Source organism: Poromitra crassiceps, assembly GCF_964638095.1.
Source record: "Poromitra crassiceps genome assembly, chromosome: 26".
Classification (NCBI taxonomy): Eukaryota; Metazoa; Chordata; class Actinopteri; order Beryciformes; family Melamphaidae; genus Poromitra; species Poromitra crassiceps.
The window spans coordinates 9,247,580-9,264,095 of record NC_139640.1 but is presented as its reverse complement, the minus strand read 5'-3'; the positions used below and the strand labels follow the sequence as shown (position 1 = coordinate 9,264,095).

The following is a 16,516-nucleotide window of genomic DNA, read 5'->3' as shown; positions in this document are numbered from 1 at the left end:
CACCAAGAATGATTGAATGTTGCTATTTATTTCCTTAAATTCTCATATTATGTATAGCATCAAAGACTACAATACAGGGATAGCTACCATAGAAATTCCCAGTATATGTGCATCTCTCATATATCCACCATATTGGTTCAGAGGCCACTGCAGCCTTTTCTGTTGCCGAAATATAGTTGATTCAAAACAAATCAGAAAGAATCATCTGCAACTCAAACAAGTAGACAGTCATCCTTTCCATCTGCTCTTCTGTAGAGGTGAGATTGGATGAAACACATCAAGGTGCCAGTAGCATCAGAACAGGCAGGAGGATCAGCAGGGTGGAGGACACCAATCCAGGAGAGAAGCCAAAAATGCTACAACAGGCAGAAATGAATTGATTAAATAAAATAGTACTCATATAACTCAGATAATAGCTTTTCTGGTCCGTACACCTTAAGCACTCAAATCTTAATTTAAAACATCATATAGGTCTATCTTGAGAAGTGAGAAATCAGGTGGGCGGATCGTGGTCAGAGGCCTGCAGAAGGCATAGGCATAGCATTTCTTGTTTCAGTTTTCATTAAAGTGTTGACATATTTTTTTTCCTGCTTTAAAATGTGCCCCCACGCTAATAACAAAAACATTCAATGTCCTACCGTGAGCCACATGGACCTACATCCATCACTTTAGGAGGATGTGTGATCTTCATTGGTGGCAGTTTAGCACATGGAAGAGCGCTGGCCTTAGCAAGACTGGAGATATCTAAGGAGGAGAGGGAACTTACTGTAAGATCATGTCAGACTGTAACGCTTCCAGTCAGGGGTAAAAGTAATTTCAAAGCTAAAAAAATAAACAAAAGAAGTGAAGACATTTGTCTGCATACAGTACCTTGGAAGCTGAAGAGCAAAACAAGGCTCCCCCCCTTGAGGAAGTCTCTAGAATTCATCTCCTGCCGTCCTGCGAAGTACCTTCTTCCAACCGGAGGGCCGACAAAGTAAATCTGATTTTCCTCGTCATCGACATCTTCGGTTCCAGTGGTACGAGGGTTATCCCAAAGATAGCTACCTAGAAGGTATATAGAACAAAAAATAAATAACCTCAAAGGAAATGCTGTAATATACTAGTTTCTTTATATAACTTATCTTTATTTGATCTGTATTAAATATTTAGCAGTGCAATCTTTTGTATTCCTATCATATCTGTTGTGACTTTCTTTTAAGATTTAATGCATTTTTGCAGCATTTCATCCATCTTTTCTGAAGCTCACCATCAGAAGCGGTATCACTTGGATCAGTGGTGATGGTCCTTAGCTTGGACATCTGCAGTTGGATGTTGGGGTTCTGATCCAGCATTACAAAGGTTGCCTGCCTCCATGGACAAGGCCACTCCAGCTGGTCATCATAGTCCCCAGACACCAGCCTCACATACATCCCAAAAAAACTGCTGTAAAGCTCTATCTCCACCAGGTAGGCGTACCCGCTTGCAGAGTACTGGCGTGGGCTGAACAAACTGGTTCCATACCAGTCGGTCAGATGTTCGTCAAAATTATTAATCTGCCAGGTCAGATGTGGACACTCGGTCTCAGACAGGTTGATGTCATCGATGGAGAAGCCTCCTGAAGAGCTTCCTGCTCCTTTATGAACCTCAAACCACACCTGGAAGTCCATGGCGGCATCCAGGGGAACATGGTGGAGCTGCCAATGAGATGTTGGTGGACCTGGAGGGAGGATCTTATCAATTAGAATCTGTGATGTGACTGTGATCAGAGATGGGCGAAAATACATCATAAAGTATTTTGATACAAATTACAAATACTTGCTCAAAAAATGTATCACAATACAAATACAAAATACCTGTCTGAAAATGTATTTGAGATACAAATACGTATTTTGTATTTTGAAAATACATGAAAATACATTTTATAAAAACTTATAAAGAGCTGCAACGATTAGTCAATTCATAGATGAATTGCCAAATATTAAATTAATTGCCTATTTTGATGATCTATTAATCATTTAGAGACATTTCTTTAAGGAAAATGTCCTATTTCTCTGATTTCAGCTATTCAAAAGTGAAATTTTCTTGTTTCCTTAGACAGTAAATCCTCTCTTTAGTCCTCTGTCACAGTATGTGTACTCCCTAACACACTGCAGTTCTTCCATTTTAGTTTTAGTTGTTTTTCAGTAGAACTAATTTCTCCTTCAGCTCAGCTGTTAATCACCTTCTGTGAGGGCTTTTGACTTAAAGGCAGCATTTCTGCATGTTAACCTCAAGTTTAGGAACTTTGACTATGTTTAGCCATAGATATCTGACATCATAACACAATATATAAATAACTGAAATAGGTAAAAGGCATAGTAGGTCCCCTTTAAACAACTTCACATTCACCACCATGTCAGTAACTTGTCGTCACAGTATTTATTTAACGTGCAAACATATTTATACAACTAGAAAAGGTTACATTTCAGGAATTGAATGCCCTGATGCACATCCTGTCTAAGGTTGTGAAATTGTGAATCGGTGAGAGGAACGATGAGAAACTGCATCTCAAACAAAAAAGGCCTTCCATGAAATTGGACTCTTGTTCAAATCCTTACATCCTTAAAATGACTTCCCCTCCTTCTGCTTCATAAACAAAATCCAAAACAACCTGGCTATCTAGAACATAATTACTAAAGAACAATCACTCACTGAATACAACTTTCCACTATCAGCAGTGGTAACACCATTCTAGTGTCAAAATCTGCACAGCCATCATTAGTGAAGCTCAGACATCCTTGTAGCAACAGAAAGACATTTTTGATTTTCATTAGGGTACTTTGGTGTTCAGTTATAGTTTTTCCAGTATAACTAATTTCTCTATCTATTCAAATCAGGTTTATGACAGTTAGTTGTTTTTCAGTACAACTAATTTCTCCTATTCAAATCAGGTTTTAGTATAGTTCAGTTAGTTAGTTTTTCAATACAACTTCTTTCTCAATCTATTCTGAATCATATCAGCTTTCAGTTTAGTTCAGTTAGTTGTTTTTCAGTACAACTTATTTCTCTATCTATTCTGAATCATATCAGGTTTCAGTTTAGTTCAGTTAGTTGTTTTTTCAACTTATTTCTCCATCTATTCATATCAGGTTTCAGTTTAGTTCACTTAGTTGTTTTTAGTACAACTAATTTCTCCATCTTTTCACATCAGGTTTCAGTTCAGTTAGTTGTTTTTCAATACACCTTATTTCTCCATCTTTTCATATCAGGTTTCAGTTCAGTTTAGTTCACTTAGTTGTTTTTAGTACAACTAATTTCTCCTATTCAAATCAGGTTTCAGTTCAGTCCAGTTAGTTGTTTTTTAGTACAAGTAATTTCTCTGTTTATTCATATCAGGTTTCAGTTTAGTTCACTTAGTTGTTTTTAGTACAACTAATTTCTCCATCTTTTCACATCAGGTTTCAGTTCAGTTAGTTGTTTTTCAATACACCTTATTTCTCCATCTTTTCATATCAGGTTTCAGTTCAGTTTAGTTCACTTAGTTGTTTTTAGTACAACTAATTTCTCCTATTCAAATCAGGTTTCAGTTCAGTCCAGTTAGTTGTTTTTTAGTACAAGTAATTTCTCTGTTTATTCATATCAGGTTTCAGTTTAGATCACTTAGTTGTTTTTAGTACAACTAATTTCTCCATCTTTAGTTTAAACCTGTGTCAATGTTTACATGTGTCAATTTGAGAATAAAAAGAAAAATGTATTTTATGTATTTGAAATACACAAAATACAAGATCTGAAAGTATCTTGATACAAATTACATCTCATTTTTCTCTGCCCAGCCAAATACAAATGACAAAATACAAAAAAGTAGTTGAAATACGTATTTCAAATACAAGTATTTCAAATACTGCCCATCTCTGACTGTGATGACGATATTCAATACTGAATCACGGTGCACTAGATCAGATACAAGAGAAAACACTATACTTACCAGTGATCTGTCCCATGAGGCGTAGCTGTCCTCTAGAGTCACTGAACTCTCTGATCCAGATGTTGAGCTGGTCTGACTCGTTGCCGCTGTGGAAGTAGTAGAACTGGAGACACTGGACGTGACACTCCCTGCTGAGGTTCATCCTCTTAGTCTCCAGCCAGGCGGAGTCTCCCTCCTGACCGGATGCTGTGCTGGCATGCATGAAGTAACCTGCATCTTGAAATAGAACAGCATAGACTAGTGTTATTGTATTCTGGCAGATTGGACTGTGTCCCTCTATCTGACTGTGAGATCTCACATACCTTACAATAATACATTTTGTGTTCATTCCAGTATTTAAAAATTCCACTAATCAACCTAATTTGGTCGTTATGATTAGGAGCTCAGATTTAGAAATTCTAATATGACTATCCAGTGTTTCCCACAGGATTTACAGTATTTGTGGTGGGGGAGCGCAGACCCCCTAGGGGGGTGCGGGGGCATGTCCCTCCGTGAGATTTTTTAAAAACATTTTAAAGTAAAATGCATGAATTTGGTGTACTTTGAGAAAGCTTAAGAGCAAAATTAAAAGGCTAGATCTATGAAGAACATGTCATCATTACTGTGCTGTGGGTTTACAATGACAAACAAAATTTCTCCCTATAGGTCAGGGATACTCAACTTGCTTTGCCCGGGGGCCACTTTCATGAAATGATAGAAGGCGAAGGGCCAGTTAATAAACAAACAATATACATTTTTCTGTAGCGCATTGTAGGTTTTTGGGGTGTCAGCCGGAGTTTAGGCTGACAATGTTGTGCACACCGGATAGTTAGTTAGGTTAAGTTAGTTAGGTTAAGTACATACATAAGTGCCTGGGTAGCGAGATGGCGGTATTTGACAATTTAGCAGCTAAATCATAGATTATTGAAAGATATTCCATATTCCAGACTGAAATGCTATAACAGAAGTATTGGCCAGAATGACATGAACATTTGGACACTTATTCAGCGGGTATCTTGCATGTTGCGTTCAGGTGCACTGTAAAAACATATTTTTGTAGCGGTCAAAATCCTTTTGTGGCGGTGTGCCACAAATTCCTTTATGTATGGGAAACACTGCTATCCATAACCACATGCACCACAACTGTGTGCAGACTTCCAGGGATGTGCGCGCCCCAACTCGGTGTGGTGCAGGCTTGCCAGTTGCCAGAAATGCCAGAAACAGTTTAATTTGGGAAAATTGAAAAACCAGCTTTGTCAGTCCCTGCCTGTGCCAATGCTCAAGGCCCATGTGCAGTTTCAGATTGATTGGCCAACCTGTTGATGAGATAAATGGATGCAGACAGACAGACTTTGGGCCCTATCTTCGCAAAAGCAGTAATTTAGGATTTGCGCTCATTTAACGCAGAGCGCAGCGCATGCCTGTTAGACCCGACATATTGCACACTACATCCTCTAAATGCAACTGGGATACAATAACACAATAACACTAACTAACACTAACTGCAACCCCAAAAGAGCTAGCTCCCTTGGCAGAGCTGGTTAACGGGCCTTTATACTGGGGAGTGAGTTTAACCAACCTACCCAGCAAACATCGTCTTGACCGCGACGTCACCAGACGATATAATTGTGGTTTGGCATCTACCCAGAAAGTCTGACGTTCTCTCCACGTTCCTCCAAAGTAACGTTTAGACTGTCACTTCAAAACAAAAAATATTGATCTCATATTGCTTTGAAAACACCACATGTAGGTGTCTTTTGTGGTTTTGTTGAATAAAATGACATTTGATTGACAATATACCTGCCCTTTTCTTTTTTTAATATGAAAACACGTTTATGTCATATAAGTGCAAGTGTCTGTTGCTATGGGCTTGTATTTATCACAAACTTCCTGAATCCTGTGGTGTATTGTCCCATTTCTCTTGCCGTAACTAAACGCAGTGTTGTGGGTTTTGGATGTGCTATGCTGTCTGCTAAAATGATCAAGTCACGTTGGTTACATTATCGTAAATGATATAAATATACCTGTCTCATCGCTGGTTGGAATCATGAAACAGAATTAGCGAGGCAGCTAGCCTAGCAATGCAACTTCCAGTAGGGACCGTCATGTCAAAATGCCAAGTTCTCAATGTTAAGTATCTCTATATATGACCAAATCCGTACTATTTCTAACTAATTCCATAGCCAAATGGTTAAGACACAGGACTGCGAAGCGGGCGCCGCAGGGTCGAATCCCCGACCCCGTTATATCTTTCGAATCTGGAGATAGAGTAGGCTATATGCAACGCTGCTGCATGCACACTGTGCAGTTTTGTATCTGAATATACATCCAAAACGACGGCCCGTGGGAGGAGAGCAGAAGCCGAAGCGCCGCGCGCGCGTGGACGCCCAAGAACGCGCGCGCGCGTGCCGGAGGGGGAGGCCGCTCGGCGCGGACGTGCGAGAGGCCGCGGGCGAAGACCAGTAGAGGCAGCTGCCCCGAGAGCTGGGAGTCGCCGGGGAAATGCAGGCCGCGGGGCCGCCGCGAGACGCCATGTCCTTCCTGGTCGCACTGACCTCCAGGCCGCCGACCCGGAAGCGGAAACGGCCCCATTCGTAGCTCCGCCGAGCCGACAGGGGTCGTCAAGAGCCATTCTGCTGTCCCTGCTAGATGCTAGCAGATCAGTAGAGGCTCGTCTGAGGGCCCTGGAAACCCCCCCCCCCCCATTCCCCCCACGTTCGCCGCAGCCCAGCTGGCGCAGCAGCCGATCCTGCCCCCGCCCGTGCAGCAAGCCGACGTGCTCCCCACCACCACCCAATCCGCCCAGATGAACACCCTGGCGTCCGCCACGCCTGCCATTCCATTTGGTATGCCTTTTGTTTCTCCCTGTGCCAATGTTTCTCCCAGGCTGAGGTCCCAGATCTTGCAGGGCAGAGACATTAATTTAGTTAGCATACTCCTGCCATCCCCCGAGTGTAAAAGGAAGGTTACGGGTGACCCAGATGCCCGTCTATTTAAAGTCGTCCGACCCCCGCCTGCCCAAAGACCTTTCCTTAGGTGACTTCCTGAACACGTTTGGCGTCTACCGCGACGTGATTTGCGACGTGTACCCAGAGCGCCGCCATGAGCTAGACAAATATCTAGCGCTAATAGGGGACCTCTACTCCAACCACGGTAAACTATTCTACCAATATCATAAAGCATTTTCCGCTAAAGCTGCCCTGATGATCACTCAGGCTAATACGCGGCTTAACTCGTCCATCATGGACATGCAGATCTTCACGTCGTTGGTTAGCGGGCGGCCGGCGAACACCTGCTACTCGTGCGGCGAACCGGGGCACTCTGCACAATTCTGCCCAAAGGCGGCCTTTCAGTCCGGCGCCGCCCCCACCCCCGCCCCCTCCTGGGCGCCCGACACCAGCGGGTCCTCCCAGGTGCATACCCATACCCCCAACTCCCTTTGCAGATATTTCAATGAAAACGTGTGCACATATTCCAAATGTAATTTCCTGCACGCATGTAGCACCTGCGGGGACGCCCACCCCCGCTCCCGCTGCCCGCAAAGGACCCGCCCCCCACCAAACAAGAAATATTGATTTACATTGCTTTGAAAACACCACATGTACTGTAGGTGTCCCTTGTGTTTTGATTAAATAAAGCGAGTTGATTGACAATTTATCTGGTCTGTGATCCGATCATCCTATCATTAAACGCCCACTAATAACAATAGTAATAATACAACTAAGAGGAAGGGGGGGGAAAAAATAAAAAAAATAAAAACAAAACAAAAAAACATACATGTTAAAAGCCGACAACCTCTGGGGGGAAGTTCCGGATCCGGATTCGGATTCCGGACCCCTCACGTACAATTCGGTTCACCATACAAACCCCTAAGTCACCCAAGTCCAACGCCAAGTCAAGTCACCCAGGCCAAAGCTGGGAACCCCTAAGTCACTAAGTCACCAACCCCTAAGTCAGGGGGAAGATCCGGATCCGGACTCGAATTCCGGACTCCTCGTCGTACAATCTGGTCCGCCATACAAACCCCCAAGTCATCCAAGTCCAGCGCCAAGCCAAGTCACTAAGTCACCCAGGCCAAGTCGGGAACCCCTAAGTCACTAAGTCACCAACCCCTAAGTCATCCAAGTCCAGCGCCAAGTTGGGATATCACTAAGTCACCCAGGCCAAGTCGGGAACCCCTAAGTCACTAAGTCACCAACCCCTAAGTCATCCAAGTCCAGCGCCAAGTTGGGATATCACTAAGTCACCCAGGCCAAGTCGGGAACCCCTAAGTCACTAAGTCACCAACCCCCCTAAGTCATCCTAACTTCTGGAAACAATCTACTCCCCATGGCTCGCGACATCAGGCTCAGGCCTCAGACTGGCCCCCCGGCTCCCCTGTTCCTCATCGCACCTCGTCACCACATGACAAGATCCTGGTTCATCCTGCACCTCAAGTGGACGCTCCCGCTGGTCTTCATCAGCATTCTCCAGCTACACCCGCCCGGAGCAGGCGGCCATACCGTGGCCCAAAGAACCCTCCTTCCTTAATCGGCGAGCATGGCAACGAACAGTGTCCCGGGCTCCGTGCCAAAATGTCTCGTTGGTGGTGGCTCCCCGAAAAGCACAGCGCCCAGTAAGGCACAGTAAATCTCCCGGATCATTTTTGGGGGAAGAGAGAGAGAGTCGAGAGAGAGAGTCAGGGTCAGTCAGAAGGCCAAGTCGTGCGGCGCGCAAGGCCCGACCGAGTTGGGAAGCGCCAGTGGCAAGTAGGGGGATCAAGATCGAAGGCCCGACCGAGTTGGGAAGCGCCAGCCGCAAGTAGCTGTAAGTCGTTAAAAAGGTCGAAGGCCAGAAAAGTACAATCAACTACCGGTGCCTGCAGATCTCAATTAACCTCCGGTAATCAGATCTTCCTTTTGGGGGATCTCCTAGCCTATGCAGATGCCCTCCTCTTGCCTCAAGAGCAGCGCCACTGGCTAATGGAGTCATGCGCCAAAGTATTTGCCATGCATGCCGATTGCTAAATAAAGTTTGTTAAATCCTACCAACTGGCCTCTCATGATTGAAGTGAGGTCTCTAGACCATATTTCAAGCAGAAGGCCATTCGTGCATAATCTAATCCGATCACCCCCTGACGTCAGTCAAGTCTAGTATGACGTGGTCAGTCAAAGTCTTAGTATGACGTCTGTAATGACGTCAGATATGACGTCAGTTAATTCTCATATATATAGCAAGGGTTCTACGTCACCTCTCTCTCTCTGGCCGATCATAGCAGCAGCTAGCTTCACGGCAGTACATCTCCCCTGAAGCCGTCCTCCGAAGCGTTGTTTTGCCCCACCCACCTCCCCAGTCCGCCACCAACGAGTCGTGACTCCTGATCCCCCACGGGGGGGGGGGATCTCCTAGCCTATGCAGATGCCCTCCTCTTGCCTCAAGAGCAGCGCCACTGGCTAATGGAGTCATGCGCCAAAGTATTTGCCATGCATGCCGATTGCTAAATAAAGTTTGTTAAATCCTACCAACTGGCCTCTCATGATTGAACTAGATTCGGGGCTGTGTTTTCAGTTAATGGAGTTGTTGTACATTAGTTGTTGTATTTTTAGCTGCTGTGATCTTGTGGTTTTGGCCCGGATATAGATAACGTTAGCTTAGCTGCGTCCTAACGTGGCTATGGATTTACCACCCAGAAGCTTTGCTAATAACCTTACCGTCTTGTGTGGATAATGCAACAGTCGCAAATGCCTAACGTTACTACCGTTGTGCTTATGATGATGGAATTTTTTTTGACTGACTGCAGGAAGATCTGCAGATCTGTTCCGTTTGGTCAGCTTGTTGTGTTATAGCTGCAGAGGCTGACTATTATCACTTTAGCTTGCTTGCCATCTAATAATATAGATAATCGATTACCACCCAGAAGCTCCACGAATAACATTACCGTCTTGTGTAGATAATGTAAGAGTCATAAATATGCCTAACGCATTACTACCGTTATGCTTATGGAACATTGTTTGATTGTTCTGTTTGGTCGCGTCCAGCTCACATCAGCCCTAGGTATTAGACTGTACGGGGGAGCAGGCTATTTCCTGGCTCATGCTAACGTATTGACTTCCCCATAGCCAACGCAAGCCAAAACACAACAAAATATGCCACAATAACATCCGCTAATCCCTCCAGAATCGTTCCCGGCCATCTCAAGGCTGATCTGGCCGATAAATTGTCCAGGTTGCCGTTTTCAAGTGACTTTTATCAGCTAGCTAACGTTACAAAGCAACCAACACCTCTGCTGTTTTAGCCAAGCAGCTGCTGGGTGCATGCAAGTACAGTGTACGTGCGCCAGCTCGAGCACATGCTGTCTGCAGTTACTTTGCAACGGCTACTCTGTAACTAACGGCCACCGGTGTCAGTAAGAGTTAGAAGTTACAGAATGGACCTTTAATGAATGCCCATTTTAGACGTTTCAAAGTAAGACAAAACATTCACAGCAAGGACATTTTACCAAAAGGAGTAAATTGTCAATCTGTAACTTTTTTTAATAGGAAAATATCAGTGTCAATGTACCCATCTTTAAATGTCAACAATTTAACATTTTCTGCTTGAACATTTGTCAAGACGTGTTGATGTGTATGTGTGAGACTGGGTTGCACATTGTGAGTCGTGACATACGTTTTTTAATGCGTCTGCCGACGGTAGCGAGGCATTTATGTTTTCGGGTTGTCCGTCCGTCCGATGCGCGGTAACACTATATCAGGAACACCTGACAGAATTTCTTCAAAATGGCTCAAACGCCCACTTGGACTCAAGGATGGTTTTGGTGGCCAAAGGTCAAAGTTCAAGGTCACTGTGACATTAGCACCACCCGTTTCATGCTCGTTAATGCAATATCTCAGGAATGCCTTGACGGAATTTACACATACTTTTTTTTTTCATTTCCATTTTCCTTACCATTTTCAGGACTGGCAGTAGATAGGCTGGTGTGGTCAGTGCTAGGACCCCCAACAGCATTTGATACTCTTTCCCAGTCGCTCCCTCCACTCTTTGAACAGTTTTTCATTCCACACATGGTCTCATTGTAAAACCCACAGTACATCTTAAATGCAATGGATGACTCTGTGGAGGTGTATGAAGAACATGGGATACAAGAATATTACCTGTTTTGCTCAAATATCTGCAGGAACAGACAATGGGATACATTGCAGTAGTGATTGCTGGAGAGTACAAATTAATGTCAGCACCCATATATGGCCAAAGATATGCATGCAGACACCCGTTGTTAATCTTTGTGGAAATAACCTCATCTGTTGATGGTAATTAGCTAATACCTCAAACATAATGCTTGTTGATGTTCAAATGTTACACCTAACTTGCTGCAACAACGGCTAGTGTGCAAGACACAGAAAAATGTGGGTTGGTTGGAGAATAATGCTGAAAAGCTTATTCCATATACTGTACAGTGCATTCTACCAGTCCCATACCATTGTATACAGTGGGCTCTTAATAGTAGAGTAGGCTTTAACATTTTGAACCTTATATGTTGAATATATCAAACAGCTGAAAAGTGGTTAACCTACAGTACCAAAATAAATGCCTCCCTGCATCTTGTAGAGAGGCATTTTGCAGTCAGCCAATGAGCCCTGTATACCAGTGGGAGAAATTGTGCAAGTTATCAACTGGGGTAGTACACCTTGGACTGGTTTGGACTGGTGTACAAGAATTATTGTGTCCCATAGCTGGATACAAGATAGTCCCATCCCCAAATCTTCAGTGAGTCAGTCAGCCTGTGATAGTCCCAAGGATTACAGATAATGTACCATATGTCATGAACACTGAACTTGGCCATAGGAACAGTGAATTCTTAAACTACCTTTAACTAATTTCGCTGTACACTGTTACAGCCTTAGGCCTTGTGTGTGTGTGGAGCAGTAGCGGCCGGCCACTAGAGGGCGCCAGGGCGCCGCCCCACCTGCTGCATCCACATCATTGACAGTAAATATCCACATGAAGAAGAGGGAAATAAAACGTTATATTTTTTTTTTATGAGCGAGGTGAATATTAGATAGTGAGTATATAATCTGCAATAAATATGTAGATTCATAATTATCTACATGTGTACTGTTTTTGGGTCAATATTTTCTTGCACCGAATGGCCACGGACGCCGTCCGGGGACTTCCGGTTTACTTCCGGTTTGCACCAGTGTAGATCATTAGAGTATCAGGATAGTTGCACATGCGCTGTTCACTCTAAAAAAACAAATGGATTTGGGTGGGCTCTGGGGTGGAGGTGGGGTCAGGTAGAGTGAGTGTCGTGACGTAGGCTAGGCTGCTACGTAGATGGGTAGTGACGCAGTATATATAAACACTAGTAGCAGAGAGTAGCAGTCCCACGCCGATGGCGTTGTTGTCTCCCTGCAGCACGCGCGCGAAGCAAAGAAGTTTGTTTTCAACTGCCATAAAACACAAAAGACGTTTTGCAAGAATGGAGAAAGAAAATTCTGTGAAGTCACTCAAAACGACGCAGTTTGAGAGACGGACTTTACAGGAGAAGCATCGAGTGAAAGAGCCTGGACCAGATCACCCTGAGCTCGCCATTAAACAACAGGCTACAGACAGAGGAAGAAAATACACTCGGGTCTTTTTCAGACGTTTCTAGTAGCTAGTAACGTCCGTTACTACTTGCTTGATTTAGGGCTGGAGTGGACGATAATTCAATAGCCTATTATTGTCGTCTTTCAGTGGAATCATCGTGATGATATGAAGTTATTTTAATAGTTACATTTTTGCTGTCTAAATTGATGATGACAAGCAAATGTTACTTAAAAACTGATCAAAGGTATGGCAGGAATATTATTTGAAAATATAAGGTTTGTTTGACATCACCATTCAGTTCAATGAGATGAACACTGATTTTGCATACGTGAAACATATGATATTGCTATTGAGAAGAATCCTTATGATTATATTGATTTCAACCCCATCATCCAGGCCTATATATAGCCCTCCCTGGACAAAAATGCACGAGCCTCTACTGGTGTGGAGTGAGACCTCACTTCTGTGGGAGGATCTTTGCTGCTTGTGTGTGGAGAGTGAGAGGACTGCTGTGTGAGCACCTTTATTCCCTGCAGGTGTGTTTGCAGTAGGGGATTGGCTGGCCAGTAGAGATTGGCTGGTGACATCGTCTCTGGGGATTGACCACTCCCGGGACAGGCCCCGCCCCTATATAACTCCTGTGCTTTCAAGATGGCACTGGGGATTTGAATGGTGATAAACTGTGCTCTGGAGGTTGAAAGCAAGTCGGAGAGGATTAAGATGGTGGTGGATGCAGCCAGGAAGTTTTTGGGCATTGGGGACGTTTCTGGAGAAGATCTAACTAAAACGCTAAATGAGGCGTTCGTAATGGTCTAGACGTTTGGTCTGGGCCGGAGTATGGTTATTGGAGTGAATGGGAGCATTGTGGTGGGTGGACACTCTTTTCTTATTTACATTGTAGTTGTTAAATAGACGGGTTTCTTGTATACAAACATTAGTGGGTGCACGCGCATCACAGGGACAGAGGATGATGAGAAACGCATCGAGCTGATCGCCCATTGGTTCAACACAGGTGCATCACAAACCCACAGTGAAGTGTAGAAACTTCAATTTTATATCTATTCCAAGCTGTCACTCTACATTTCACATAAATACCACCTGTAATGCCTACATTAACAATAAAATAAGTAATCTGAAGGGCTGGGTCATTTGAGCAGTGAGTGTGGGTGGCGCTAATGCATGTTTTAATTTGTTTACAAACCGCTGTTAAACATAACTGTAGAAGAAGAAAAGCAGCAGTGAGTGTGCTGTCGGGGTTGTTCGACTTGTTGATGCCTCGCCTGACTGTGCTCGCCTGCTTTCCAGGCGAGGCGGCAGTCAACTCAAACGAGTGTGTGGAGCGTACAGTCTTAATGTGTGGAGCGGCTTTCTACCCCGGTGATGTGATGACGTTGCACAGGAACCCGTCTATATAACGTTAGCTTTAGTTATACAGTAGGTGGCGGTATGCACCTAACTTGGTTGCAATCTGCCATTAAACGCAAAGAAGAAGAAGAAGAAGATGGCACTGGGGGATTGGTGTTAGCTGAGTGATGCTAACACTGGCCCTCCATGCTTCCTCTTTGCTCCTCCGAACTGTGATTTTGTGTTAATTTGTGGGCTTAAGACAACTGGGTAGCTTGGTAGCTCTGTCTTAGCCACATTGCAGTAACTCTTTATTCTGTTTATATTGTTAATGATCTATTTGCTATTGTCATGTGTTGTGGTGCTGGTCTCTACTTGTTGTATTAGCTGCTGTGTGTACGCCTGCTCTAGCCTTCGGCCTACTCTTCAGGCTTTAGGTTAGCTTGTTCTGTTAGCATGTGAGAGTAGAGTGTCCAGTGTCCCTGTTTGTCTTTTTTTATGTGTGAAAATAAAATCACACATACTTTTTCATTATTGTCAGTGTCTTAAGTTTATGTTGTGGTCAAAACCCCTAGACCGGGTCATAACAACATATATTAGTAAAAGACACCTTGAATATTCGATGGCACTTACCGCATTGGTAGAGGCGGTTCAGCTTGAGCATGTCATCAGGACTCACTTCCAGTGTTTGACCAATCACGTCCTGGAATTGTGGGTCTTTGGTGATAATGGTAGCGCCATTGCCATTGGTAAAGTCATTTTCACCATAGTGCATCACTGAGTTGTAGTCGTATGCAAATCCCTGGGTGTTGCTATTGGTAACTTTTTCAAAGTTCCTTTCGTTACCTAGAGACAGAACATAGTCAATTACCTCACCACCCTAAAGTAATAAAAGTAAGTTGTGGTTGTAATGAATAAGAGATGAATCTGAGTCAAACCTTCTAGGATGTTTTCCAACACAATGGTTACATGATCATCTCTGTCATTTCTGGAGTGTTCGTGATAGAAGCCAAGAGCATGGAGGAATTCATGTTCAACGATCGAAATTGTATCACAATTTTTTCCGATGGAGAGGACCTGTAGTCCATTGAACACTTGCCCAATGTATGACAAACATCTAAAAAGGAAAAGGTATATTATAAATACTATTATACACATTTTCTCACATCACTGATAAGCCAGAAAGTCACATCTATTTTACATATTTTTTGTGAAACTGTCTTGCTCAATCAAATAGCCTACAGTGGGAATAAACACATTTGAGCACTATTGAAAATAAGCCGCAATAATGGCGTGCATGGCTTCTACGCCATCAAGTTTTGACGGCATGGTCAATAGAGGCCGATGACATCACCAATGACATCACAATTTTTCTAAGAACATCACTGATGGCATCTTCACCGATGACATCACAATTGCTCTGCATAAGTGATTTGTGACAGACACTGATGTCAATGTATATTACAAAGCACTTTCTTTCTTTTGTGGGGACAGACCATTACATTACATTACATTACATTACGTCATTTGGCAGACGCTTTTATCCAAAGCGACTTACAATAACACATTTTTTGTCCGCAATAGAGCAATCAACTATGGAGCACGGTCTATGACAACTACAACTTCTGAAGGAATAGTGGTACAAGTTTAGGTTAGTTTTTTTTTTTTTTTTTTTAATAAAGAAGGAGAGAGAACGAAGTTAGATCAAGAAGGGCCCAGATGGAGCCTGAAAAGGTGTGTCTTTAGTCTTTTCCGAAAGATCGGCAGTGATTCAGCCGTCCTGACCGAAGGTGGAAGCTCGTTCCACCATTGAGGTGCCAGGGACGAGAAGAGTCGAGATCGGGATGAGCGACTTTTGAGCCCCCGTAGTGAAGGAGGGGCGAGGCGACCTGCACTGGTGGAGGAGCGAAGGGAGCGCTGGGAGGTTTGGAACCTGACCATAGATTGCAGGTACAGGGGAGCTGACTGGTGTACTGCCCTGTAGGCCAGTACCAGTGTCTTGAATTTGATGCGGGCCGAGATGGGAAGCCAGTGGAGCTCCTGGAAGAGGGGAGTGACGTGAGAGAATTTGGGTTGGTTGAATACCAGACGGGCTGCAGCGTTCTGAATGAGCTGAAGCGGTCGGATGTCAGTGTCGGATGACCACTGACATAATTCAATATGGACATCATGTCTCCACCTCCTACCTGTTTGCTATAGTGAGGCCAAAATGTGCCAGATTCGGCACCATTTTGACTGGTGGATGGGACCGGAGTGCAGGTCCCCGCCCCCTCTGAACTTTGTACATAGCTGCTGGTTCTAGCTTTCCGTATAGTGCATTTATAGTCAACTAGGCATCTCGTGGGCTGGCCTCCGGCAGCTCGGCTGCTGCATGGCCTCACCTGCCCTATTGGCGCGTGCACAGTGTCTCCCTCTCTCTCTCCCTCAGTCTCTCTCTCCCTCAGTCTCTCTCCCTCTCTTTCCCTCTCCTCTCTCTCCCTCAGTCTCTCTGGCGGGAAGCCATGGTCTCTGTCTGGTTCCTCCCCGATTCTACCTAGTTATACTCCCATCACTTATATAGCCTCAGACGGATGACATCACTGATGACATCATCACTGATGACATCACTAATGACATCATCACTGAACTATAGCCTCAGCCTTAGTTAGGGCAATTAGGGCAATTAATCTGCCCTAATTAAAA

At 44.1% G+C, this 16,516-nt stretch overlaps 1 protein-coding gene across 1 annotated transcript in view; it reads right to left on the bottom strand.

The window, feature by feature from the left end:
- The window catches only part of LOC310798934 (meprin A subunit beta-like), a gene marked incomplete at its 3' end in the record, with an annotated part of 68,227 nt that overhangs the window by 13,137 nt on the left and 38,574 nt on the right, over positions 1-16,516 (bottom strand). The window contains exons 7-14 of the mRNA XM_083661490.1: positions 14,773-14,951; positions 14,468-14,680; positions 10,850-11,014; positions 3,947-4,162; positions 1,250-1,699; positions 871-1,047; positions 639-744; positions 302-356 (exon numbers count right to left, since the gene is read on the bottom strand). Coding sequence (XP_083517616.1) covers positions 302-356; positions 639-744; positions 871-1,047; positions 1,250-1,699; positions 3,947-4,162; positions 10,850-11,014; positions 14,468-14,680; positions 14,773-14,951 — 1,561 coding nt within the window. The remainder of the gene's footprint in view (positions 1-301; positions 357-638; positions 745-870; positions 1,048-1,249; positions 1,700-3,946; positions 4,163-10,849; positions 11,015-14,467; positions 14,681-14,772; positions 14,952-16,516) is intronic.